Consider the following 27,757-nt stretch of genomic DNA (forward strand, 5'->3'; position numbering starts at 1 on the left):
AGAATGAAGACTCCTCTTCCTTTTTTTCCTTTGGTCGTGTCAGAGGCATATGGCCATTCCCAGACCAGGGATCTAACCTGCTCCACAACAGTGACCTAAGCCACTGCAGTGACAATGGCGGTTTATTAACCTGCTGCGCCACAAGAGAACGCCTGGGGGGGGTCCTCTTCTTACAGCTGTATAACTTCAGAAAAATCATTGAATTCTTTGGGCCTCAGCTCCCTCCCTTGCAGTGTCCTAGTTATTACACATGGTTGTTTCCCGTAAAAATAATGGAAATGAAGCCATTTAATAAATTGTAAAGTGCGAAACAGATATCGGTGAGGATTAGCAATAACTCTGCCATGAACTAGGTGACCATGGGCATTGGTTCACTCATTTAACAAATTTTAATGAGCAATTCCAAGGACCAAGTTCTGAGAACACAGAATTGCATAAGGCACAGTCCCCACTCCCAAAAGCAGCCAGTCTCATTGGAGAATCCAGGAGACTTTTTTTTTTTTTTTTTGCTTTTTAGGGCCACACCCACACCACAGCATATGGAAGTTCCCAGACAGACTAGGGGTTGAATCGGAAGTGTAGCTGCCAGTCCACAGCCACAGCCACATGGGATCTGAGCCCCATCTGCAACCTATACCACAGGTCACTATATGACAACACCGGATCCTCAACTGACTGATTGAGGCCAGGGATCGAACCCTCAGCCTCATGGTTCCTAATCAGGTTCATTAACCACTGGGCCACGAGGGGAAATCCCCGGGAGTTCTGTGACTGCTCCACCTTTCTACCTGAAACGTTCCCTCCAAGAGAGTTATTCCTGGGTCAGAAAACAAGGGGCTCCAGAATGTTAATGGACAGAAGATTCACCTGAGAAACTTGTTAAAATGCAAATTTGGGGGCAGAGCTCTGAGGCTGTGGTTCCAAAAAGACCCAGGTGATACTGCACAGACAACACTGAGTATCTCCCCCGCTTAAATAGCTTACTGTCACTTGGGAATTCACAGAAAACTTAAAAAGCAGTGGAATTCCTGTGTGGCTCATCGAGCTATGGATCTGGCCTCGTCACTGCTGTGGCTCTGGTCACTGCTGTGGGGCAGGTTTGATCCTTGGCCTGGGAGTTTCCTCATGCCATGGGCACAGCAAGAAAGAGAGGGAGGGAGTTCCCGTCGTGGTTCAGTGGTCACAAACCTGACTAGGATCCATGAGAATGCTGGTTTGATCCCCGGCCTTGCTCATTGGGTTAAAGGATCCGTCGCTGCCATGAGCTGTCCTGAAGGTCACAGACACTGCTCGGATCTGGCCAGCAGCTACAGCTCCCATTTGACTCTTGGACTGGGAACTTCCATATGACACACCTGTGGCCGTAAAAAAAACAAAAGGGAGAAAGAGAAAAAGAAAGCAGAATGTAAAAACTGGGGGTAGTTTGGAGAAATTGGCTGGGAAAATTCTCCTTGAGAGGGAGAAGCAGTAGAGGTTTCAAGGAAAAGTGGTTGTCCGTAACTCTGACAGATTGATGGAGTGCAGTGAAAGCCACTAACAAATTCTTTGTTTGTATCTTTTATTTATTTATTTATTTTGTATTTTTATCTTTTTAGGGCCGCACCCACAGCATATGGAGGTTCCCAGGCTACGGGTCTAATCAGAGCTGTTGCCACTGGCCAGGAATCAAACCTGTGGTTCCTAGTCGAATTCACATCTGCTGTGCTACAACGTGAAATTCTCTTTTATTTATTAAAAAAATTTATTTTGTCTTTTTAGCATCGCACCTGCTGCATATGGAAGTTCCCAGGCTAGGAGTTTAATCAGAGCTGCAGCCGCTGGCCTAGGCCACAGCCACAGCAACGAGGGATCGGAGCCGAGTCTGCGACCTACACCACAGCTCAGGGCAACGCCGGATCCTTAACCCACTGAGCGAGGCCAGGGATTGAACCCTGAAACCTCATGGTTCCTAGTCGGATTTGTTAACCACTCAGCCACAATGGGAACTCCAGCTCACTGGATACTTAACCCACTGAGTGAGGCCAGGGATGAACCTTTGTTCTCATGGATACTGGTCAGATTCATTTCCACTGAGCCATACTGGGAACTCCATTTTGTTTGTATCTTAGCCATGAAACCATCCAAACTGATACCCCAAGAGCTCATTATAGCCTGGGCCTGCAGCTTCCTCCCTCCCTTCAATAAAGGCTGATTTTCAGGGAGTTCCCGTCATGGCTCAGTGGTTAAGGAAAACGACTAGGAACCATGAGGCTGAGGGTTTGATCCCTGGCCTCCCTCAGTGGGTTAAGGATCCAGCGTTGCCCTGAGCTGTGGTGTAGGTTGCAGACACGGCTCAGATCCCGCGTTGCTGTGGCTCTGGCGTAGGCTGGCAGCTACAGCTCCGATTAGACCCCTAGCCTGGGAATCTCGTGTGGCCCCAGGGGAGATTTAAAAAAAAAAGCCTGATTTTCATCATCAGATCGTGTTATAATTATCAGTTAGGGGTCTGCCTCTTACCCTGTAATGTCACCTGGACAGAAGGAACAGTTCTCTGTGTATTCATACTCCGCCTCCCCCGTACAGCTTATTTAACATTTGCCGAACGGTTTTTCACAATTGGCAGATTCTTGGGAGACTTAAGTCCGGGCCTAGCGCACTCTCCACTAACTTCACCAGGGGGCGCGGCGGCCCCAGCGACACAGTGACTGTGACCCAACGCCCCGGGGGCGCAGAGCTCTTAGCGGGCGGTCTCCACTGGGGCCCCTCCCTACGACCTGGGCAGGAAACCGAGGCAGTGCTCAGGACGCTCTCTGAAACTTTCCAGTGGATGCCCCACTTTGGAAGGCGGGAGGATCGCGGGAGCCTGGGTGCCTGGACCTTGGCCCGCCGCCCCTTCCCGGGCGCGCCGAAGCCCGGCGCCCCAGCCCGGGGCCCGTAACCAGGCGCACATGGCCCGCCCGGCCCTGTTTGTCCTGGCAGCGCGCCGCCGCTATTTGAGGCGGTTTTTATCTCCCAGAAACCAGCAAAACCCCAAGCGGAGTCTAGAGAAGATGAAAGGGACCGAGGGGCGGGGGAGGGGGGGACTGCGAGGCTGCGGCGGGCGGGAACTGGCACCGGACAGGCGGAGACCCGGGAGGCGAGAGGGCTAGGCCCTGGGGGGTCCCGGGGAGCCGGCCCCGCGGGACGGCGGCCGAGCCCGGGGGTCCACTTCGGGCCGCCCCCACTCGAAGCCCAGCTCCCCGGCGTCCCCCGCCCTCTCCCAGTCCCTCTTCCGCCGCGGCCCCCGGCCAGCCTGAGAGTCCTCGGAACTCGGATCCTTCTTCAAAGCACCTTTGAAGCCCCGCGCCCCGCGGGAGGGCAGGCGGTTTCGCACCTGGAGCGGGGCGGGTGGGGGAGGGGGCCGCCAGGGACCCACTGACCCCTCCCCCGCTCCAGCGCCTCCGCCGAGCCCGCGAGGGGCACCGGCGGACCCGGGCGCCGCCTGCAGTCGGGCCCAGGCTAAGGGAGCAGCCCGTGCGCCCCTCCGCCCGGCGGGGGAGCCCTAGGGGGCGGGGGCCGCACAAAGCCCTATTGTGGCTGGGGGCTGGCCGCCACAGAGTGGCTTTTGTTCCTCTGCTAACTCCGTGGCGGGCACGACTGATTGCAGGCCCGGGGCCGGGGGCGGGTTACGTGCCAGGAGGGTCTGCCCGCGGGAGCCGCACCTCGCCCGGCCCGGGCGGCGCGGTGGTCCGCACGGCGACAGCGGGGTCCGCGGTCGGCCCTTCCGCTGCCCCGGCCAGGTCCGCAGGTACCGAGCCCGAGGAAGAGCCGGGGAAGAAACCTCCCTACCCTCGCAGAGAGCTCTGGGCTGTCAAATACTGAACTCCGCCGCGGGACCGGGCTGCCCAAGTTTTCTACCCGCGGCATAAGATGCAAACCGGCGCGACGCAATGCCCGCGGGGACTCCCCAGTTTGCCAAGGAGAAATCCTGTGGCTGACCCTTCTCCCCTCCTCTTCCTCTTTTCTCACCAGGTTAAAATTTAAAATCGAACTTTTATTTATTAAATAAAACAAAAAAAGACTCCATGAGGGCATGATCCCTTCCCTTCCACCACTTTACCCTCTCCCCAAGCTCCAGCGGCTTTAACCCTTTAACTTGGGGCCTTGAGGGAGGAAGAGATAGAAAAGGAGGATCCAAAGTCACAGGAAAGGCATTCAAAGGCACGAAGCGGCTTTAAAAGTCACTGGAGGTGGAGTTGGAAGCATCAGAAGTCCCAGGTTGGGGGCCTGTGGACGCACCCCCAAGTCAGCTTGGGGACCTCTAGCTGACTAAATTCTTCTTTCTCATGGCTTCTAGGCACCAGCCTAACACAGTGCCTTGCACAGAGTAGGCGCTCAATAAATACTTGATTTACTTGACCTGATCCCAGAGACAGCCTTCCCCACCTATTCTTCAGGAGAGGCACCTCCAAGCCAATGTCCTCCTCCGGTTAGGTGGGCTTCCCCAAAGAGCATTTCTAAAATGGCAGCTGCAAGCTCTCCGTTACCATGGCAACGAGGGATTAGCCTGATGGGGTCACGGTGTCAGGGGAGGGGCAGTGGAAGAACCTGCTCTGGGGTCAAGGGAGCTGGGGTACATTCCAGTCCTCCCCTCCATAGGACTTGAGGTTTCACAGCTTCTGGGCGGGGCTAGAAATATTTAGGGATCCCTTAAGTGGGAGATACCCCATCAACTCTTTAACAGAGATCTAGCTAATCAAACCTATTAGCAGAGATTCCATTAAGAGAAACACCATTAACTGAGACCCTGAAGATAGAAATGCTATTAACAGGATCTCCACTATCACTTTTTCTAGACAGAGATGCATTTGGTTAAAATTTCCATAGCAGAAATGGACCCCCTTCCCTCCCCAGCTCACTCTACCTGACCTGTCATCATAACTTATGATAAATAGAATTATTATTATTACTATTCATTTCTCTTGGAATATAGGGGTTAAATATACAGGCCTGGGGGCAGCCTCCCTGACCCTGGGGTCACCCCATCTTTGGGATCAGATCCCCACTGGTCTGCCCCCCTCTTGGCACCCTGCTCCCTGCCAGGTCACTTACCCCAATCCCCCAACTCTGGTCCCTAATGAAGAGGCCACCAGGGGGCAATAAATTATCATCATCATCATCATTGTGTTTGAAAAAAGGAAGAACGCTCTGGAGCATGGAAGGCAGTGGACTTCGAAGTTGGGAAGAGTGGAGCCTGGAAGCTAAGGGATAGTGGTAAATAAGCCTGGGAAACAGAAAGGATGCGGGTTAAGGAGTTCGTGAGATGGAGAAAGAAACCGTTGGGAGCCCAAATGGAGGGAAGGTGACTTGGTGTGGTCAGAGCAGAGGAGAGAGAAAGAGTGGCGATGGGGAAAGAGCTTGGGAAGGCACGAGGTGAGGGCCTGAGAGCAGTTTGCGGAACTGCGGAATGGGCTCGGGGCAAGGGGAGGAAGTGAGCTGGGGCAGCGTACAGGGAGACCCCCAGGCCCAAAAGGGCCAGAGAAGAGGCAGAGAGAGTCCTGAGGGGCAGCATGCGTGGGGCAGAGGAGATGAGGGGCAAGCAGTGGTCCACAGAGCCAGGAGGGGCTGGCAAGGCAGCCCGGGGGGCTGGAGACCTCCACCGGGCTCAGATCTCCAGCAGGTTACTCTGATCTGGGCTGCCTTCAGGGGCTTTCTCTGGGGGTGCCGGCGAGGCCGCAGGTCGGGGCGTCTGGCTGGCCTCCTCTTCCCCGGCGGCGCTGCGGCCCTCGCCCAGCTCCTTGGGGCCGCTGGGAGGGGGGCCTGGGCCCGGCTCGCCGTGGGTGCGTTGGTGTTTGCTCAGGTGGTCGCTTCGGGTAAAGCGCTTGGAGCAGAGCAGGCAGGTGAACTTCTTCTCCCGGGTATGAGTGCGCACGTGGCGCTCCAGCTCGTCCGAACGCGTGAACCTTTTGCCGCAGAAGAGCCAGTTGCAGACGAAGGGCCTCTCGCCCGTGTGCCAGCGCAAGTGGGCCTTCAGATGCGAGGCCTTGCCGTACACCTTGCCGCAGCCGGGGATGTGGCAGCTGTGGATCGGCTTCTTCCGCAGCCCGGCCGCTGCCGCCCCCAGGCGCTCTAGCTCCTGGCAGTTGGGGCAGTCGCAGGAGGAGCGCCCGGCTCCACTGCCGCCGTAGCCAGCACTGCCCCCTGTGCCTGCACCGCGAGGGGGTTTGGCTCCACCACTACCCTCCAGCTGCCCGCTGTTGCCCACCGCCTTGGGTTTATAGACATCTTGGGGCAAGACATGCTGGGGTCCCGGCTGCAGGAGGTGGGGAGCTGGGTAGGGGGCTGGATTGAGGGGGGCGAAGTCGGAAGGGTAGGTGGGCAGCTGGGGATTCAGTGGAGGCTGAGCAGGGCCTGTGGGCAGTGTCCCTTGAAGCCCATCACCCTGGCCTTGCCCTCCACCTAGCCAGTTGCCCCCAGGGTGCATGTCCCACCAAGGCGTGGGTGCATTGCCTGGGCCTGGTGAGATGCCTGCGTGGATGCCTGCCTTGTACCAGGAGCCATAGGGGTGTGCCATGTCCAGGGAGGTGTAGACACTGGGCAGGCAGTCAGAAGAGCTGTGCCCCTTGGGCACTAGTAGCCCAGGGTCCTGGCTGCCCGTGGGCCCAGGGAATGAGTGGGAAAAGGGAGGGTAGTCATTGGCATAGCCCGAGGTGGGTGCTGGAGGACTGCCTGCAGGTGACAGGAGCCCATTGGTGCTTGAAAAGGGGGCTGGGTAGGCATCCCCCATGGTTTTGGGGGCCGAAAGGTCACTGCCCACAGAGTATGGCTTCTTTGTGCCTGCTTTGCCCAGAGTCGTTGAGTCCCGCAGAGGGCTGGAGCCACCAAATTTGCTGCACGCCGCCGTCAGCATGGCCAGGGGACTGGAGCCATAGTGAGCTTCCTCCTGTGGAGAGAGGGGAGCATTGCTTAGGAGCAGAGGAGGAAACGCGCAGGACCGGAACCCAGAGACCTGGAGAACCGAGCAAAGGGGTCAAGGAAAGGTTGAAGTGGATGGGGAACCAGAGGGAAGGGGGTGGGGGGAGGAGCAGGACTGGCGCCCAGGACAACGCTCAGAAGGAGTCTGGAAAAAGAGCAGAGGACCAGGAGTTCCCGTCATGGCGCAGTGGTTAAGGAGTCCGACTAGGAACCATGAGGTTTCGGGGTTCCATCCCTGGCCTTGCTCAGTGGGTTAAGGATCTGGTGTTGCCGTGAGCTGTGGTGTAGGTCGCAGACCCAGCTCAGATCCAGCGTTGCTGTGGCTCTGGCGGGCTACAGCTCTGATTAGACCCCTAGCCTGGGAACCTCCATATGCTGTGGGAAGCAGCCCTAGAAAAGGCAAAAAGATGGGGCGGGGTGGGGGGGAGAGCAGAGGACCAAGACAGCAGCCTAATACCCAACCGAGGAGGCAGGAAGCAGAGCAGGGCTCCCTGTGGTGTTCTCTGAGGTATGAGACAGGCTTCTTCTTCTTTTTTGGCTTTTTTTTTTTTTTCTTTCTTTTCAGGGCCACACATGTGGCATAAGGATGTTCCCAGGCTAGGGGTCAAATTGGAGCTGCAGCTGCCAGCCTGCACCACAGCCACAGCAATGCTAGATCCAAACCACGCCTGCGACCTGCACCACAGCTCACAGCAATGCTGGATCCTTAACCCACTGAGTGAGGCCAGGGATTGAACCTGCATCCTCATGGATACTAGTCAGATTCATTACAGCTGAGCCACAATGGCAACTCTGGGGATGCTTCTTAAATAGCCTTGAGAAGAACTAGAGATAGAAGCAGCATCTGGGTGTGGTAAGAATTAGGGCTCCTGATCCCTGGAAGTGGGTGGGGAGAAGCCATGGCTGGGACTGGGAGAGGAAAGATGAGGCTGAAAGAGCACGAAAAGAAGGCGGCAGAGAAGGCCAAGTCTTAGGGGACCGTAGTTGCCCCCATTCCAGATTTCCCCAGCTTGACCCCTTATTCACTTCCTGTCTCTGCTTCATCTCCTGACTCAGGCAGTGGCCTGGTCTCCCAGAAGCCGCGTCCTCATGTCCCTGGTAAGGAAACTCTTTCTCTTGGCAGGGACCCTGGGGCTGGGGAGCAAGAGGAAGCGACAGCAGAGACACTGGGACATTGAGAGGGAACAGGGCTGCCGCCAAGCCAGGACTGTGGCTGAGGCAAGAATGTCTTTCAAGCGGGTACTGGGTACCTCGTGCTTTGTGGAGCCAGCTGGGACCCCTTTGGGAGGGCTCAGGGAGCCCGAGGTCCTCGTGCCTCTCTGGGGCAGGAAATTGGGGTGGCTAAGATCCTGGCTCCCAGCCACCCTCCTCTGTGCCTCAGCATCCCCTAGCATGTAGAGACCACATGCGGGGCATGGGGGTCTTTTAGAAACACAAAATTCCCTTCATGCCCATCATGCTGCTGCTACCAAGCCAAACCACCCTGAGATCATCATCCCTCAGGAGCTCATGGTACCCTTCCCTGAGTCAGCCTTGGGACATCCCACAAGGAGATGCCCTCCTCGATCCCTGGGTGGCATAGACAAACATCCATTGCTAAGAATCCCACTGAAAAAAGATGCCCTAGGAGTTGCCGCTCTGGCACAATGGGTTAAGAATCCAAATGCATCAGCTTGGGTTGCTGTGGAAGCACAGGTTCGATCCCTGGCTCGGCGCAGTGCATTAAGGATCTCAGCTGTGGCACAGGTCTCAGCTGCAGCTCGGATTCAGTCCCTGGACCAGGAACTTCCATATGCTGTGGGTATGGCCATAAATTAAAAAAAAAAAAAAAAAAAAAAAGATGCCCTCAAAAGCTGACCGTGCAGGAGTTCCCGTCGTGGAGCAGTGGTTAATGAATCCGACTAGGAACCATGAGGTTGTGGGTTCGGTCCCTGCCCTTGCTCAGTGGGTTAAGGATCCAGCGTTGCCATGAGCTGTGGTGTAGGTTGCAGACGAGGCTCGGATCCTGAGTTGCTGTGGCTCTGGTGTAGGCTCCGATTGGACCCTAGCCTGGGAACCTCCATATGCCACGGGAGCAACCCAGGAAATAGCAAAAAGACCAAAAAAAAAAAAAAAAAACCGACCGTGCATGTACAATTTCTTGACTGGGGGTCCTCAGAAAACCATCCACCTGGTGACTTCTGGGCAAAACTGAAAAAGAACCCAAGAATCCAGGGTTCTCAGACCTGCCTGCCAGCTCCTACGATGCGGTATGGGTAGTATGTGCCTGTGACATGAATCCTAGAGGTAGGTCTGGGATCTAAGGGTTGCAGTGAGGAGTATGTGCAGTGATCGGTCTTGCATGGCTCTCCAGATGCAAATCTGCTGCTCCCCCTGCCCAGATACCTCTCTCTGAGGTCCTGTTGACCCCCACATACCCCCAAGTTTGAGCCACTGCAAGTTTCCTCAAATCTGGCCATGGTAAAAGCCCTGGACCCTTCCCTGGAGCCAGGCAGGGGGGGTGGGTGAGGCAAGGAAGCTGATGGGGCAGGAGGCAAATCCTAGCAGAAAGGAGGCAGAAACCTGGAGTGCCAAGGAGACTCCTGAGCAAAGGACCCTACAGCGGGAAGACCTGACCTAAAAGCCCCCCGGGGGGAAAGCGAGACCAGAGAGGGAGCTGGCCTGAATGGGCAGAAGTGGGCAGGGACCCAAAAGAGAAGGGAGGGAAAGATGACAAAAAGGAGGAAAAGAGGAAAGTAGAATAAACAAAGAAAGCGGGGATGGAAAGAGACGGGCAAAGAAGACACAGGAAAACAGAGGAAAAGAAAGAAGGGCGAAAAAAGAGAAGGGGGAGAGGGAGGAGGAAGGCAGATTCCTACCTACAAGAAAATCCCCATGCTGTTGGGCCCCAGAAAACCCCCAGACCAGGCCACTCCCCCCTCCCTCTCCCCCTGACCACCCCTCCCCCTCTGCCTGCCCGCCCGGCTCCGTTGGTTTCCCTGCGGTCGGTTTATTTTAAAAACGCCGACGCCGTCCCCCCGCCCGGCCCTCACACTGTGGCCACAGGGGCCTCAGCCAAGCCCAGGGACCCCACCCAGCGGTGGGGAGGGAAGGAGGGGTGAAAGAAGGCAAGCAGCCCCAGGCCAACAGAAGACCCCAGCCCTGGGGAGCAGAGATCCCCAGGGTCCCCCGAGGGCAGGGACAGGGGGAACAGGACACCAGACCCACTGAGATGGTTCTGGAGGCCAAGAGCTGGCCACCTGGCTAGGTTTCGCCACAGCCTCAGTTTCCTTCTCTTGCTGCTTGGGGTCTCCAGAGAACGGGGGAGGGGGGTCCTGCGGAAGGGCTCTAAATACGCGCCCCCGTACCTGGGCAAATGTATCACATTTCCGGGGGCCCAGAAGCCCACCTTTGAGCTGTTTTTCCTCCTACTTCCACCCACCATCCGTTAAAAACAACCACCACCACCACAAAACAGGCTCTAAGGACCGAAGGGGGAATCTCTAGAGAAGGAACCAGATAAGGAGCTGTCCCAGCTCTTGTGCCCAGACAGGGAGGGGAGCCCCCTCTTTCTGCTGATCTCCCACTGGAATGCTCGCTGGACACTGCGGAGGGCTGACTTGCCATAGGCTCTAGGCTCCCAAGGCCCCACTTTCCAGATCTCCGCTCTCAGTTTAGTTCTCCCAACTTCCAAGCCTCCATCTCCATGGGGCCCCCACTCCCCTTTCTCCCTCCCCCCTGTTTCTCTGCACCGAACTCAGCCCAGGCAGAGCCTCCCAGCAAGCTTCCCTCTCTGAACCCCCAAGTTCTTCTCATTGCCAAGGAGGGCTTCCTGGTGGGGGTGGGGGAAGAAGCTTGAGGGCCCAGGTGTCCCCTCAAAAGTAGGTGAGAGAGACAGAGCCTGGAAGCCTTGGTGTTGGGGGCATCTCTGGCTCATGGGAAGCAAGGGACATGAAAGGCCGGTTTCCACGACACACGCCTCTTGCCAAGTGCTACCCCGATCCCGTGTCATTCCAGCAGGCCTCTGGCCCAGCCGCTCCCACAGGCACCAGCGCCACGCTGGCAACTCTGGCATGAAGCCCACGCCCACTGACACTGCCCGTCCCTGGGGTGGACCCAGGATGCACCTTAGTTCTCCAGCTTCCTCAAGACCAAGCACAGTGTTTCGATGATGGCTCAATCTGGGGAGATGGCGGGGTGAACGATCTGCCCTCCTTGCAGCAGGGGGTAGGAGCATAGCACCTGGGGACTTCCTCTGGGTCACAGTATCCACCTCAGCTGGCATGCCATTCCCTCAAACTCCACCGCAAACTTGCTGTCCTTACACATGCCATCCCCCACTTAGACTAACAGATACTCAGGTGACTCAGCTTACACACGCACACACACCTGTGCTCCCCCAAAGCCAGCCACGCGTGCAGGTGTGCTGCTTTCATTCTGACACACGCAGGCCAATGAACACAGGTGTTAAAAAACTCCCGCTCCATCTCACACACACCTTTGCTGCAGGCTGAGTCGGCTTCCTGTTTGGTCTGTCACCTCTTGGACCTGAGCTAGTGCCCTGGGAGCAGAGATGGGGCCTTCGGAGAGGCCCCAAAACACAGACGGTCAAGGCTACTGATGGGAGTGGAGCTTAAGGGAGGGCTCTCGGGTCCCAAATTCTTGCTGAGGGACCCAGAGAACAGAAAGTGGTGACAGAGACAGAGTCAGAAACCCAGAAGCAAGGAGAACCCAGGACATTCAAACAGGCTCTGAGTGGCCGAGCCCCCCTTTCCAGCTACGTGCCATGAATCCCCCAAGTCCCCACCCCTGACCCCCATGGTACCCTAGTTCATTCCATCCCCAGTGCCAGAGGCAAGGGATGCCGGGGTCCCAGCCTGGAGGGGAAGTGGCCCAGTCCGCCCTGGAGCCTCCCACTCCCAAAATAGAGCTGAGTTTGTCTTTGGCTGAAAGCTAAATATTTGTGAGCCGGGCAGGCGGCCTCAGACCCTGGCCCTCCTCCTTGGTTGCCTCTCAGGCCTGAGCCCAGTTCCTCTGGTCAGCCCCCCCCCTCCACGCACAGACAGCCCCCTCCCTTCCCTCAGTGCCCACCTCCTCTCCAGCACATGCCAGCCCCAGCCTGGAGGCCCAGCCCCCTCCCCACCTACAAACCAGGCAAGATACTGCTCAGGCTCAGAGCCCCGAGAGCCAGGACCCCCAGGGAGCCATGTACTCATGGCTACTCCATGCCGCTCAGCCAGTCCCCAGCCTTCTTTCTCTCCCCCTGTCTGCCACCAGCTTATCTGTCCCCCACTCCTCCGTCCTCACGCCCCCCTCCCCTCCCTCCTCTCTCCATCCCTTTTCCACTCCTCAGAGTTGCCGGGCTTGGCTGACCTTAGGGGTCCCTGCCTTCTATCCTAATCCCCTCTCTTGTCCTCCTTTGACTGCTCTCTGACCCCTGGCCCTGCTCTCTCCTCCCCTGCCCCCTGCCCCCCCTTCCTCTGCCCCCTGGAAGTGACAAGCAGCACAGCAGCAACTGTCTGCCTGAGTTGGGAGGTGGGAGGTGGACAGGGATTGGGACTGTTAAGATCGTGGCTGGTGTCCTGGGGGGAGGAGGGGCAGTTACCTCAAGCAGGGAGGACGCCATCCTGAGGCTGGGGAACGGGTCCCAAGGAGCCTGGCAGATGGAGAGAGCTGAGCCGGAGAGAGAGAGGGAGAGGGAGAGGGAGGGAGAATGGGAGAATGGGAGAGAAGAGATCTAAAGTTAGAAGGGACTGGGGGGTGGGGGGTGGGGGGGCTGCTCTCTGTCTGTAGGGATCCACCCTCTAATTACAGCTTTCCCAGCGGAGAAGGCTCCGGATCCAATGAGCAGGGCGAGAGAGGGAGGCAGAGGGTCCAAATTTCCTGCTCCATTTGCTGAGCTCCCCAAAGAAGGGTTCTGGGCGGGAGAGGAGAAACGGGGCTCCCAGGGAAGGGGTGGAAGCAAGAGGGGGTGGGGACAGGGCAAGTTGTCAGGGCACGCTGGGGGCCGCTGAGGCCAAGGGCCGAAGGGACAGTGGGCCCAGGTGTCCCACACCCTGCCCCCGGCCATCCTTTAGCATCTGAGGGAGCCCCTCCTGTGTCCTGTACCTGGGGGCCTGGGGCTGGGTGTCCTGGGTCTCGCCTCTCTGGAGGTCTGGCCCTGGGAGTGCTGGCCAGGGGTCGCCCGAGGGTCCTGGGAGGGCTCCGCTCCTCTCCTAGGCCAGCTCCACTCCTGCTGCCTCTCAGGCTCTGATCCTCCAATCCTACTCTGACTCCAGAGTCCTGGCTGCTGGGTCGGCGGCCGGCGGCGGCGGCGGCAGCGGTGGCGGCGGCGGCTGCTGCTGCTGCTCCTGCTGCTCCTGCTGCTCCTGCTGCCGCCGCCGCTGCTGCTGAGGGAAGGAACAGGAGGGAAAAGGAACAAACCCCAAACCACTAATTAGAGATCCGGGGGGGGGGATGGGGGATTGGGGACGACACTCACACAGAGAGACTGGAACACACTGACATGACATACACACTCATGGACAGACACAGGAGGATACAGGCACACGTCCACACACACAGTGCTACCCACACGGGCACAGCCGCTGTCATGAATGAACAGAGACAAACTCGCACACAGATGATCACAGTGACATGGCTGGAGGCACACACACCACACACACACACCCGAGCTGACCACAGAGATGCTTGCTTCCCCAGTCATCCGCCCCTAGATCAGGAGCACAGTGTGTACGTGTGTTGTGAAAGCCAGGAGGGGGGTGTGCTCTGGGCAGGGGTGGGGGGGCGGGGAGGGGAGGCTTCTGCTGCCCAAGCTTTTAGGGTCACCGAGGTAGGTTCCAGAGCAAGGCCCTGAGGCAGGGCCAGAGAAGCAGGGGAGGGTTTGGCACAGGCTTGGGGCTCCCCAGTCTTTCTTCCAATGCCTCAGTTTCATTCTTGGGAAGTGACACCTGGGCCGACCTCACTTTGTGGGGCAGAAACTAGATCTTCTGGCTCTGAGAACATCTAAGGCAGGCAGGAATGAGGGTGGGGGTAGAAGAACATTGGGTCAACTGCTCCAGCCTCTGATCCTAGCCTCTCTGAATTACGTCTCTCTGATCCTGATCCTAGCCTCTCTGAATTACGTCTTCCCAAAAGATAGGCCCCAGCCTCCATCACTCCTTGCTGGTTACCTTTCCTCAGCCCTTCTCGGCCACATAGCAAATCTCTGTCCTTTGACGGATAGTTCTTCTCATGAGTGGTCTGCTTTCCCGGGAGGGAGGGCCTGTTTCCCTTTCTCATTTGCCATGCATTAATTCCCTCTGCAGCAAGGAGAACTGAAGTTAGAGCTTAGGCAGGACTTCCCAACTTTGACTTCTCATCAAAACGAAGACGAAGATAAAGAAAGCCAACCAATTGGAAGAGGGAGATCCAAAAAGTCTATTAACTGAAACCTGGGCCCTGAGGTGAGTTTATGGGAAAGAGAGTACAGGGCAGCTGAGTGGTAGAACCAGCATGTGAGGGGCCCAGCTAGCTGGGGTTGTTTTGCAAGTTATTCCCCAACACACCCCTCTCCCCGCTCCCAGCCCTGCCCGTCAGAGGAATGGAGCCTGGTCCGTCCCCACTCCCTCACTCCCCAGCCAGTCCCCTCACTTTCTCTTCCTGGGTGCCCACTTCTGGCTCCTTTTGCTCTCCCACCTCTCCAAGGAAAAGATAGAGAGGGAGCAGGAGATGCTGGAAGTCCAGGGAGAGTTAACTTCCATTTAACCGGCAGGCAGAATCAAAGTTCATGGGAGGATGGGGTGGGGGTATTGGGATTCCAGCCCCACGATTTGACTTCTCTCAAGGAACCCTTTAGGCCCAGTTTTTGAGGAGCGGGTTAGGGAGCCAAGGTGGCTGGCCGTCAAAGGCAAAGCAGCAAAAGAAGAAACGCAGAGGAGTTCCCATCATGGCTCAGCGGTTCACGAATCTGACTGGCATCCATGAGGGCGCAGGTTCAATCCCCAGCCTCACTCAGTGGGTGAAGGATCCATCATTGCATGAGCTGTGGTGTAGGTTGCAGACGTGGCTTGGATCCTGTGTTGCTGTGGCTGTGTGGCATAGTCCGGCAGCTGCAGCTCCAAATCGACCCCTAGCCTGGGAACCTCCATATGCCGCGGGTGTGCCCCTAAAAAGCGAAAAAAAAAAAAAAAAAAAAGAAGAAGAAGAAGAGGAAACCCAGAAAGATTGAGAGGCCTCCACAGCCAAAGAAACAATGAAATAATCTAAGAGAATCAGAAGAGAAGCTATGGGATATACAGGGAGAGAAGAGAGGAAAACAGAAGACTAGTATGTGGCTTTGAAAAAAAAAGAAAACAGAGCAGAAAAAATGAAAAAGGAAAAGAAACTGGCCCAGAGGAACAAAGATGAGGCGACAATGGCTTCTGAAGGACAGGACAGGGAGACTAGCCGGAGGCCTGGCCAGGTCCAGCAGTGGCAGAGGGTGAGCGGCCAGGCAGGTGGGGGGCGGGGATGGAGTATAAATAGTGCGTAATTGTGTCCGATGATTACAAGGGCCACCCCGCCCGTCTGCCCAAGAGGAAGTGCCCATGGTGGGGTGTCCCATGACCTCGAAGTCTCCCCCAGGTGGGGGGGTGCTTCTGAGCCTGAGCTGCCAGATGGATTTCTGCCCCGCCTCCCCCCTCCGCAGTCAGAGTTTGGGAAGAAAAAGGGGAAGCTGTGGAGAAAGGATGGCGCGGCCAGCAGAAAAGCCAACTGCTTTTAGATCAGGTGGACCACTGAGGCAGAGGAGAAAAGAGAAGAGAGGGCGGGTGCGAGAGGGGCTGGGGCTCCAACGAGATGGGGCAGCAAAGGAAGAAGCTGAAAGGAAAGGAGGCAGCATGAAAGGAGATGCGGGGCTGAGAGAGGAGACGGGGTAGGAAAGGTCAGCCTTGCTCACTTCCTCTGGGGACCTGGACCCCTCATCCTACCTGGGAAGGGGTGCGGTGTCAGGGAAAGACAAGGAAGGGGCAGAGTCCCCAGGAAGATGGGAGCCAGGGCCCCTGATGTGTCAACCCAGGGACAACAGTCCTGGACACAGAGCCCCCCCCACCAAGGGCAGACGGGCTGTCTGCAGCCCCCAGACCTCCTGCAAGACCCTGGGTTCCGACTTCTTCCACACCCTTTTTTAAGATCGTCCTGCAGCCCAGCTGAAGCCCCACTGTTCCCCCACCCTTTCCCAGCACCCCCCCCGGGGGGGAGGGCCTGGGGTCAGCAACTGGGAGCCCTGACCAAGGACCTGCCTCCACCCTCACAGGCCTCCCTCAGCCCAGCCTCCCAGGGGGTGGGGCAGTGCAGGCAGAGGCGCCATGTGGCAGGGCGGGTAGAGGCTGCGGCTCTGGTCCTTCCAGTATAAACCCCCTAGGCATCTGGTTTCTATCCACCACCCCCCACCACCCTGGGGGCCCCTCAGCCTCCGCCCATGGCCACCCAGATGCTGAGCTCCAGAGATGGACGCCCCTGAAGGAAGAGGTGGGATGGTGCCATTCTGATCTTTCAACCCCAGGACGGGGCTGAACCACAGGGACCGCTCCCTTCCCTCCCTCCTCCCTCCCCTAGGAGAATCAGGGTGGGATTTCTAGGTTAGAGGGGGTTGAATCTGGACCCTGCCTCAGTCCTCTTTAGCTCTTTTTGGACAGGTCAGTGGGGGCGGAGAGAGTGAACCCTGGGGAAAGTGACTTCTACCTCCCTTCTCCTCGGGGAAGCCGCCTCCTTCCACCCCACTGCCCTCCGCCCACCCTCCTAGGCTGGGCTTCCTCTGAGAGCCTCGCTCCAAAGGGACTGCTAACCCTTCCTTTGTTGTTGTTATGGGTTTGGCTACCCTAGAGAGAGACACGAGTGAATAGCCAGCAGAGCCCCTGAGATCCAGATCAACACGTCCCTAATACGCACCTCGTGAGTGACACACTTTCAGAGGCACCCTCGTACACGTGCTGAATTATGAACGCACGGACACACACTGGTAGAGATACTGATATTATACAGAGGACGCTCATACCAAGACGCCCACCCTAACCTCCCATCGCCCAAAGGACCACACCAGCAGACATGCATGCGGATAGACCCACGGTCACCTACAATGCCCCCTGCAGGGACTCAAAGAGCCCCACATCATCACACACATTTACATATATGGCAAATGTCACACACATACACACAGGTCAATCATGACAAGGTTACAGCTCCAGGAATCCCTGAGGTTTCCCAGAGAGGATTTAGGGACCCTTCCTCCTAAAGAATCTGGACATAGGGGTGCTGTGGAGGGCGCTGCCAGTCCTACAAAGCGCTACCTGAAATTCCTACTGGTGTAGGAACCTACAGGGCACCTTTAGGGGACTCGCTGATCTTTCCTCCCCATATTCACCCTGGGTTCAGAGACCCAGATGGCCCCAGCAAACTCCCCGGCCCTGGGGAACCCCGGCATCCCCACCCCCACCCAGACCCCCCCTGCGCTGCGGCCCTGCTGACTCATCTCTCCCTCTGTGGAGCTCCCCAACCACAGGGGCCTGGAAGAGGAGCTTGGAAAGTTGCGCTCATGTCCCGGGCCCCTGCTCTGGCCACACTACCCCTCCAGGCACCCAGGCCCAACCCTTGTCTCCAGTGGAGACACGAGTGACAGAGAACACAGAGGGGACAGGAACGAAGAAGGCACCCCGAGACAGGGAAACGGAAAGACAAAGGGAGAGACATCAGAGGGAACTGAGATGGGGGGACACAGAGGAGAGACCTCGAGGGACAGCTGCTCATCTGGGAGGGTCCTCCAAAAGCCACCGGGCTGGCAAAGAGGGAAACTGGCTCCTTGGGTGGAGGGAAGATCCGCTCATGACCTTGGGATGTCCCGGCCCAGTGCCTTGACATTTTGAGCCGAGGCTCAGGGAGCCTAGGGAAGAGAGTCCCATTCTGGGAGGCAAAACTGAGGACACGGGAAAGAAGAGAAGCTTTTAGGGGGCCAGCAACCTCTGCCTAGGATGGCTTGAAAAAGGAGCTCCCGGAGTTCCCATTGGGGCGCAGTGGAAACGAATCCAACTAGGAACCGTGAGGTTGTGGGTTTGATCCCTGGCCTTGCTCAGTGGGTTAAGGATCAGGCGTTGCCATGAGCTGTGGTGTAGGTCACAGATGTGGCTCGGATCTGATGTTGCTGCGCCTGTGGCGTAGGCCAGCAGCTATAGCTCGATTGGACCCCTTGGCTTGGGAACCTCCACATACGCCTTGGGTGCAGCCCTAAAAAGCAAAAAAAAAAAAAAAAAAAAGAAAGAAAGAAAGAAAGAAAAAGGAGGTCCCCGCTGCAACATCCACACGTGCACATTTACACGTCTGTGCATAGCTTGGCTCCCTCCCTCTCCGCTGGGTCACCCCCTACCCCACCCCCCAGTGCCAGGGCTACAAGGCAGGACTCCACTCGTGGTGCTGGCCCTGGCACCCCTCTGCCCTGAGCCTCAGTCTCCTTAGTTGACATTTGAGCCCTGAAATAATATAGCAGTTCCAGGGGAGGCAGATCAGAATCAGAAGGAGAAGAGCTCTGGGAGGCAGAGGAAGGAGCCAGGATGGCAGGGGACAAGGAGGAAAATGGAGGGAAAGGAAAGACCAGGAGGCCTGATCCGGGAACAGAGGAGCCTGCGCTGGGTGAGTGTCTCAAAAGGGTCGGCATGGCATTAAAACCCTGGTCATCTTGGCCAGCTCCAGCAAGTGCCTCTTTGTAAGAATGATACCCTGGAATCTGATACATGAAATATACTACTCTTTAAACAAAGAGAACTTGGGTGATAGGGTCCTCTCACATTTTCTGTCCTTAGCAATGAATGGGGCTGAACAGCCAAAGGCAATGGTCCTTCAAAATCTTAGACATACTCCACCCCACGCCCCCTGACCTGCTTAGATTCTTCTTGGGAGCACAGCTTTTTTTAAGCTGCAGACGGAACCAGAGGCACATTCTTTCATTCAACAAATGCTCAGCAAACACCTACTTTGTGCCACACACACAGGGCTAGGCTCGGGCATACAACCGTGAACAAGACAGACCCAGTAACCAGCACAAAGAGCACGAAGTATCTTAAGAGAGTAAATACTGGAGATAAAAAAAAAAGTGAATGTAGGAGTTCCCATTGTGGCTCAGTTGTTAAGAATCTGACTAGTCTCTGTGAGGATGTGGGTTCGATCCCTGGCCTCACTCCGTGGGTTAAGGATCTGGTGTTGCCACGAGCTGCAGTGTAGATTGCATATGTAGCTCAGATCTCGTGTTACTGTGGCTGTGGTGTAGGCTGGCAGCTGCAATTCCCACTGGACGTTCATATGCCACAGGTGTGGCCATAAAAAGAAAAAAAAAGTGGGAGTTCCCGTCATGGTGCAGCGGAAATGAATCCCACTAGGAACCATAAGGTTGCAGGTTCAATCCCTGACCTTGCTCAGTGGGTTAAGGATCTGCGTTGCTGTGAGCTGTGATGTAGGTCGCAGATGTGGCTCCGATCCCATGTTGCTGTGGCTGTGGTACAGGCCAGCGGCTACAGCTCTGATTCGACCCCTAGCCTGGGAACCTCCATATGCCGCCCGTGAAGCCCTAGAAAAGACCAACAACAACAATAACAGAAAAGTGATTCTAAGCCAGTGCTGGGGGAATCAAGGAAGGCTTCCTGGAAGAAGGGATGACTAGGTAAAGAAATGGAAGGATAATTAAGAGTCTGCCAGGGGAAGAGAAGAAGAGTGTTGTAGGCAGGGGGAGAGTGTATGGAAAGGCCCAGAGGTCTGAGGGAATATTGACATTCTGAGGTGCTGAAATTTGAGTGAGACTAAAGCACAGAGAGGCTGATGGAGAAGGTCTGATCAGCTGTGCAAGGCATCTGAACCTGACCCTCAGGGCAGCGAATGTGAATATTTGTATATTAGAAAGATGACCCTGGCTGCAGAAAAGAGAATGGAATAGGGAGTGAGAGCCAGGCAGTTCTGGGCAAGTCAGCTGTTTACTATGGTGTAAGGTTGGGCAGGCTGTTTAACCTTTGATGCCTTGGAGGCTTCTTCTTTAGAAAGGGGAAACATAATACAGCAACCTCCCAGGGTTGTTATAAGGATTAGGAATAATACATGTGGAACTCTTACCACAGAGTTTGGCACTTGGTAGTTGTTCCATAAATGGTGCTTATTAGTATTGTTGGAGGCAAGACCAGTTTACAGCAGCAGTCCAGGCAAGAGGTGAGAAGATGGGACCTGTAGCAGCAGAGGCGAGGAGGAAGAGTCCCTGGAAAGGTGCTGTTTAGGAGGTGCTATAGGGAGGACTTGGCGACTGAGTGGTTGTGAGAAGTGAGCCAGACAGAGCAGTCAAATATGACTTCCCTTGATATGTGTGTTGGTGTTTGCACGTGCAGAGGGACACACACGTTAGAGGCATCTGTTCAGTTCTGAGAATGGCCTTGTGTGTGTGTGTGTGTGTGTGTGTGTGTTCATGCGCACACGCACGCGCACTTTTTAGGGCCGCACCCTCGGCATATGGAGGTTTCCAGGCTAGGAGTTGAATCGGAGCTGCAGCTGCTGGCCTACACCACAGCCACAGCAACACCAGATCCAAGCTGAGTCTGTAACCTACACCACAGTTCACTGCAAGGACGGATCCTTAAACTGAGCGAGGCCAGGGATAGAACCTGCATCCTCATGGATGCTAGTCGGTATTGGTTTCCGCTGTACCACAATGGGAACTCCCTGAGAATGGCCCTTGACAGCCAGCCCCTGGGACTGGTCAACAGAGTGAAGGGCCCTGCTGCATCCGAGGGCCTGGCCTCCAGCCTTCCAGGAGAACCCCAAAACACACACTCTGCCTACCCCACCCCACCCCCGCCTCCACTCTCCTCTCCTAGGAAGGAATTCTTTGTAGGTTCAGAGTCAGCAGGGGCCACCCCTCTCCATCCTGCCTTTTTCCACTGCCCAGGTTAACGAGGGTTCTTGGGACCCAGCCATCACCACTACCATGTCCTCCGCACACACCCTCAGTCGGACGCTCCCCGCTGGATCTCAAAGCAAGCACTGCTTGACTTTCTTGGCCTGGAGGTTTGAGGCCCGGCCAGCGGTTAAGCTAAGGCAAGACTGGTGGTCTCAGTCCCAGCTCCCGCAACTCCGGGGATAGGTGGCCCAGGACGAGCAGATCGTGAGGTCTGGAGTTGCAGGGAGACGCCAAGGGCGTCCCCAGCCGGCTCTCGCACAAAGGTCTGGGTTCAGGGCGGCAGGAGACGTCGCCTCCCGGCTGTGCCTCAGTGTCCCCGCGCGCGCGCGCGCGCGCGGCCGGGAGGCGGAGGGGCGGGGTCGGCCGGGGGGGCGGGGCCGGCCGGGCCGGGCGCCCGGGCAGGAGGCAGCTGCATATCTGCGGTCCCGACCACAATTGCTGGGAGTCGCGTCCCGGAGACTGGCGGCGCTGATTCTGCCCGCTGCGGCCGCCGCGCCGATTAGAGCCCGAGAGGGAGCGCCAACCGGGGGGAGGGGGGAGTAGGCGGCGGCGGGGAGCTCTGTGTGCCCCTTTCCCCTCCGCCCGAGCCAGCGCCCCCAGCTGCCCCGCCCAGGCCTTTCTCCACCGCCTGAACCTGGGACTGGAGTCCGGCCTCCCCAGCCCCGGCCATCCCGAGACCTGGATCCCAGGCGTTCTCCTCGGGACCCTGCCGTGCCCGAGGTCCCAAAGGCGCTAACATGCCGTCGAGCCCAGGCTGCCCGCCTCTCGTGCCCTTTCTCTTCGGCATCAACCCACACAAAGAAGAGTCTGAATCTCAGGATACCCCCCATTCCGCTATCCCCCGTTCCCCACCAGCACTCTCTAGGTAAAAGTAGTTCCAAGCGAAGAAGGGGTCAGAGATTCGAGAGGACGGGCATTCAGGGGCCAGAGCACCCCCTGCTGGCTGGCCCGAAGCCCCTGCCCCTCCCCCTCCAGCTGTGCCCTCCAGCTGTGGTGGTTGGGAAGAGCGGGCCTCTTTGATCTAGGAGCGTGGCCACCCCCTCCAGGCGCCCCATTAACCTCCATTATCCCAATTAGGCAGCCCTCCCAGTCCTGGATCCAAGCTTCAAAGCCCCCTCAGTGGGGAGAAGAGGAGGCTGAATCCTATGCCCCCTCCCACCCCCACTCCCCAGCCCCATCAAGTCACACCACTTTCAGACAAGACCCAGGTGTCCTGGTCCTCAGCCTGGGTACACGGCCAGCAGAGCCAGAAAAAGGACCCCCAGGGGCCACCCAGATCCCAATTCTTAAACGTCACTAGAAAAGGAACCAGATAAGAAAGGGAATCCTCTTTCGCTGGCTCTCAGTTTTCCTACATTAGGTGAGTTAGGTAGCAGCATCCCCAGGTTCCTGGCTGACCTGAGCTTCCCATCAACGTATCCTACTTTATCCGGGAGAGAGGGGAGCCAAGAGCCACCCCCTCCTCCCTTAATCCTATCTCAACACTCTCCTCCTCCCTCCTGAAACAATTTCCGCTGGGGGAGCCTGAGCAGGGCCCAGCACAGTGGCCGCTTCCTGGAACATTTTCCTGTATCCGAAACCGCGGCTCCCTCCCCAGGGACCGGCTGATCAAGGCCAGATGGGAGCAGGGTTGGGGGAGGAGGAGAGGGAGCCAGGCTCTCGCCATCACCTCCTCCCAACACACATGCACACCACAGGGAGCCCCTACCCTGACACACAAAGGCACGCACCACATGCCACCATTGCACACCCATGGGCATTCATGGTGACGACGCTGACAGCAGCAGGGGCCAGGTCTTAGAAGGAGACATACATAGAAGTCAAGTAAGTACATTCAACACACAGGGATGACCACACTCTTTCTCTACCCTGTCCCTTACCCCTGGAAAGTGTCCCTGAGCCCTGGGCCTTCCCTGCCAATAATGAGACATTAGGAATCCAAGAATACGGGATGGGATAGGACAGCGGGCAGGCCCTACTTAACAATGGGTGAGGTGACAGCCTGAGCCATCTAGGGCTGTCTGTGCCTTGCCAGACAGCACCCACCACCCCAGTCCATTTCTGCTTGGTTCTCAGGCCTGATCCATCTCTCCAAGATTCTGGGGACTGGGGTAGAGGAGGTCTGCAATTCTCCTCCTCAGTGCTACTCTCAGAGCATGTTCTAGTTAATTACAAATTCCTACAGAAGAAGTATAGGGTGTCCAGTGGACCCAGTTTTGGCCGCCACAGGAGCCTGGGGACCTGGGGCTCATTGGTGACCCTCCACCCCCCACCTCTGATCCCCCAATCCCTTTTCTCTCAGCCAGGTGGAGAAGAAGAGCATGAGAATTGTACCCCTAGCTCAACTCCTTTTTTGTCCTTATGAAAGTATAGTTGATGTCCAATATTATGTAAGTTTCAGGTGAACAGTTTGGTGACTCACCAAAAGGTTACATTCCATTTATAGTCATTGTAAAATATTGGCTATATTCCCTATATACAAAGATATATACAAAGATATATCTTTGTATCTTTATACATAATAGTTTGTAGCTCTTAATCTCCTACCCCTATAGTGCCTCTCTCCCCCCGGTAACCACTAGATTGTTCTCTATATCTGTGAGTCTGTTTCTTTTTTTGTTATATTCAGCTCAGCCCATTCTTTACTCTCTTTTTTTTTTTTTTTAATTCTTTTTTTTTAGGGCCACACCTGCGGCATATGGAGGTTCCCAGGCTAGAGGTTGAATCAGAGCTGTAGCCACCAGCCTAGGCCGCAGCTATAGCAAGCTGGGATCTGAGCAGAGTCTACAACCGACACCACAGCTCACAGCAAGGCCGGATCCTTAACCCACTGAGCAAAGCCAGGGATCGAACCTGCATCCTCACAGATGCTAGCCAGATTCATTTCTGCTGAGCCACACTGGGAACTCCCCACTCTTTAATCTAATCCTATTCTGCCCACTGCCTTTGAAGTTCTGGGGCTTAATTCTTATATCCTGCCTATGTGTCTTTTGCTGGGAAGGTTCAGATTTGGGCATGGATACAACATGGGACAGAGTATTGGAAACGCTGAGGATAGGAGTTCTCTTGTAGTGCAGCAGGTTAAGGATCCCAAGTTGTCACTGTGGTGGCTCAGATCGCTGCTGTGGCATCAGTTCAATCCCTGACCTGGGAACTTCCGCATGTGGCAGGTGTGGCCAAAAAAAAAAAAAAAAAAAAGAAAGAAAGAAAAAGAAAAGGGGAAGGAAAAGCTGAGGAGGAGGAGATATGCAGTCTGCTCTTTTCTGGAATATCTCACTGGTTTAAAGGAGATATCTGAAGCTGTAAAGTTCCAGAAGATCTAAGATACCAGGTCACGGTGGAAGGATGAGGGAATCATACGAAGAACCAAACAAAGCTGGAGTTCCCGTTGTGGCTCAGTGGTTAACAAATCTGACTAGGAACCATGAGGTTGCGGGTTCAGTTCCTGCCCTTGCTCAGTGGGTTAAGGACCTGGCATTGCCGTGAGCTGTGGTGTAGGTTGCAGACACGGCTCGGATCCAGTGCTGCTGTGGCTCTGGTGTAGGCCGGTGGCTGCAGCTTCGATTCAACCCCTAGCCTGGGAACCTCCATATGCCGAGGGAGCAGCCCAAGAAATAGCAAAAAAAAAAAAAAAAAAAAAAAAAGAACCAAAGCTAATCAGGAATTCCCGTCGTGGCGCATCGGAAATGAATCCGACTAGGAATAATCATGAGGTTGCAGGTTGGATCCCTGGCCTTGCTCAGTGGGTTAAGAATCCGGCATCGCCCAGAGCTGTGATGTAGGTTACAGATGTGGCTCAGATCTGGCATTGCTGTGGGTGTGCTGGAGGCCAGCAGTTAGAGCTCCGATTAGATCCCTAGCTTGGGAACCTCCATATGCCGAGGGTATGACCTTCAAAAAGACAAAACAAACAAACAAACCAAAAACAAAGTAATCAGCCTGGTCAAAAATCACTGTGTCCTTTCCTCAGTCCTGTGGCCTAGTTAAAAGGCAGACCCTCTTTCACATCTCAAGCTCACAGAGGAGGGGGATGCCTCAAGCCTCATCTTTTTTTCCTTTTTTTTTTTTTTTTTTTTTTTTTATAGCCGCACCTGTGGCATATGGAAGTTCCCAGACTAGGGCTTCCACAGCCACAGCAATGCCAGATCTGAGCTGTGTCTGCAAACTACACCACAGCTCACGGCAACGCCTGATCCTTAACTCCTGAGTGAGGTTAGGGATCGAACTTACATCCTCATGGATACTAGTTAGATTTGTTTCTGCTGAGCCATGATGGGAACTCCCTTTTCACTTTTTAATGATTTACCTTCCATCTGTCTAGAAGTCCTCTATCTAGTATACTTATCATCTTCCAGCCACCTATTGAGCCTGCCACTTCTCACTCTAGCTCCGGTATAAAAGCTACTCGTCAATTTAGTAGTCACTAGGATTTATTGAGTGGTCCCTTGATTGAAATATTGTAGAAATGCTACATAGGACCTTCAATGCTTGCTTTTTTAGGATCGTAGCAATCTGGGTAAGGGAAAAAGATACATGAAAAAGTGAGGGGCCATATTTGAAAGCATAGATCACCCACTTTCCGGCTCACTGCCTCCTTTTCTTCATCTGAAAAGAAACGAATCTGGCTACATCTAATTGAGAACCCCTGACTTTGATGAGTGCTAAGGTTCCTTTCTAATTTATCTCAGCAATGCTGGAATAGGTTTTTAATCATTGATGTCATTAATAAAGAGCATATTAATATGTCCCCAAACAAGAAAAGTCACATCTTCAATTTAATAGATTCTAAGAAGATAATTGCCAAAATTGAAAGTGCCTATTCTTTTTTTTTTTTTTTTTTTTTTTTTTTGCTTTTTAGAGCCACACCTGTGGCATATGGAGGTTCCCAGGCTAGGGGTCTAATTGGAGCCACAGCAACACCGGATCTGAGCTGCGTCTGGGAGCCACACCACAGCTCACAGCAACACTGGATCCTTAACCCACTGATCAAGGCCAGGGTTTGAACCTACAACCTCATAGTTCCTAATCAGATTTGTTCCCCCTGCGCCATGCTGGGAACTCCAAAAACGCCTATTCTTCATTTTTGGCTGCATCAATCAGAAGTTCCAGGGCTGGGGATCAAACCCATGTCACAGCAGCAACCTGAGCTGCAGCAGTGACAACACCAGATCCTTAACTCACTGAGCCTTGAGGGAACCCCTAAAATGGCTATCCTTAATAAAGGCCACTTAAAAAAAAAATGGGATTCAACAAATGGTAGAGATTCTTAGTATTTTGGCTGCTTTTATCTCTAAAGTTCTAGGGTTGTGAGATCCTTTCTTGGAAAGAAAATCAGGTTTCTTGGAGCGGGGGAGGGCAGGGGGAGAGGGTTCAGACTTGCAAAGAGGAAAACTAAAGATGCAAAGAGATAGGCAGAGGAGTTCCCATCATGGCTTAGAGGTTAACGAATCTGACTAGGAACCATGAGGTTGTGGGTTCGATCCCTGGCCTTGCTCAGTGGGTTAAAAGAATCCGGCGTTGCTGTGAGCTGTGGTATAGGTCGCAGATGCGGCTCAGATCTGGCGTTGCTGTGGCTGTGGCGTAGGCTGGTGGCTACAGCTCTGATTAGACCCCTAACCTGGGAACCTCCATATGCCGCGGGAGCGGCCCAAACAATGGCAAAAAGACAAAAAGACAAAAAAAAAAAAAAAAAAAAAGAGAGCGAGAGATAGGCAGATAGGCATTAGGCACCCCTGCAAGGTGGTGATAAAGCAGAGGTGGTCTCCAAGGGTCCTAACAACAGGCCAGCCAGGGTTACATTTCAGGTAAAGACCGAAAAACGGACATTGATTATCTCCTCTTACCTCCCAGGCACTGTGGGGTCCCCAGAAAGACAAATGTTTATAAAACACAACAACCTTTGCTCTCAAGTGGTCCATAGGCTTAAATTAGGAAGCTTCTCTTCTCCAAAGCCGGGTCCGTGGTGTCCATATCCAGTGATGCTTAGTACACAGGGAAGCAAAGCAGGGGGACTTAAAAAAAAGAAAAGAAAATATTTTTGTACACACAATCTTCTCAGAGCTCAGAATCTTTAAAGGTCTTAACGCCATCCAGCTCAGCTCAGTATGTTCTGCAAATGGGAAGGGATTCCAGAGAAAAGTTCTTGGAGGGAAGGGCAGTGTGCAAATAGCTTCTAGACTTTTTCAGGTAACACCTTCTTAGATCCGGGACCCTGAAAGAAGAGGGAGCAAAGCTTCGAAGTACCACCAGGTGGCAGGAGTGAGCTACCCAACCGCTGCGCCAATGAACCTGCTCTCCAGAGCATGTTCTTGGGGCCAGAGGGTTGGCACGTTTTGAAGGTAACAATGGCAAAGCTGCCAGCGCTGAGGCAAGGGCTGGGGCGGGAAGAAGCCTCAGAGGGTTATGGTATTAATTCTGCACCTTTCCCCAGTCTTGACTCAGAGAAGGCAAGACCTTTGTCAAAGTTCCAAAAGTATCCAGACTGCCAGGCCGGAATTCAGCAAGCAAGGGTCTATTTTCTGCCCCACGCACCTGCCTATCAGCCTTTCACGGACATTTCCTGAGCATCTACTGTGCCAGGTATGTGCCAGAAGTGTCCAAAATAGCATTTAACAAGAAGTGTGCAATCTGGTGGAAGAGAGCCTGGTAAACAGCCATGCTTTTATGACATAGAGGCTGTTTGGAGTAGTAAAATGCACTGTCTTGAAAGTTAGACTAAGGTGTGAATTCAAGCTCCGCCACTTGCTATATGTGCAAATTCTGTAGGCCTCAACTTCCTTGTCTAAAAAATGGGGGTAAACAACTCTCATAGAAGATGAAAAAAAAAATTACATAAAAACTTACTGCCTAGGAGTTCCCATCGTGGCTCAGCAGAAAATCCAACTATGAACCATGAGTTTGTGG

At 55.0% G+C, this 27,757-nt stretch overlaps 1 protein-coding gene across 3 annotated transcripts; it reads right to left on the reverse strand.

Annotated features, from left to right (window-relative positions):
* SP7 (Sp7 transcription factor) lies at nucleotides 2,457-27,757 on the reverse strand. 3 transcript variants are annotated; one of them, XM_021091715.1, is made up of 5 exons: nucleotides 27,698-27,757; nucleotides 26,752-26,865; nucleotides 13,021-14,213; nucleotides 12,518-12,585; nucleotides 2,457-6,901 (listed from the first exon to the last, which is right to left on the reverse strand). In XM_021091715.1, the coding sequence occupies exons 4-5, from the start codon at nucleotides 12,536-12,538 to the stop codon at nucleotides 5,624-5,626; spliced, it is 1,299 nt and encodes a 432-aa protein (XP_020947374.1). In that variant the 5' UTR covers nucleotides 12,539-12,585; nucleotides 13,021-14,213; nucleotides 26,752-26,865; nucleotides 27,698-27,757; the 3' UTR covers nucleotides 2,457-5,623. The 3 variants fall into 3 exon arrangements, with proteins under 3 accessions (XP_020947374.1, XP_020947371.1, XP_020947373.1); XM_021091712.1 differs by having other exon boundaries at nucleotides 26,698-26,865; XM_021091714.1 differs by lacking the exon at nucleotides 27,698-27,757 and having other exon boundaries at nucleotides 26,698-27,690.

The sequence above is a fragment of the Sus scrofa genome, chromosome 5 (genome assembly GCF_000003025.6).
Source record: "Sus scrofa isolate TJ Tabasco breed Duroc chromosome 5, Sscrofa11.1, whole genome shotgun sequence".
NCBI classification, from domain to species: domain Eukaryota; kingdom Metazoa; phylum Chordata; class Mammalia; order Artiodactyla; family Suidae; genus Sus; species Sus scrofa.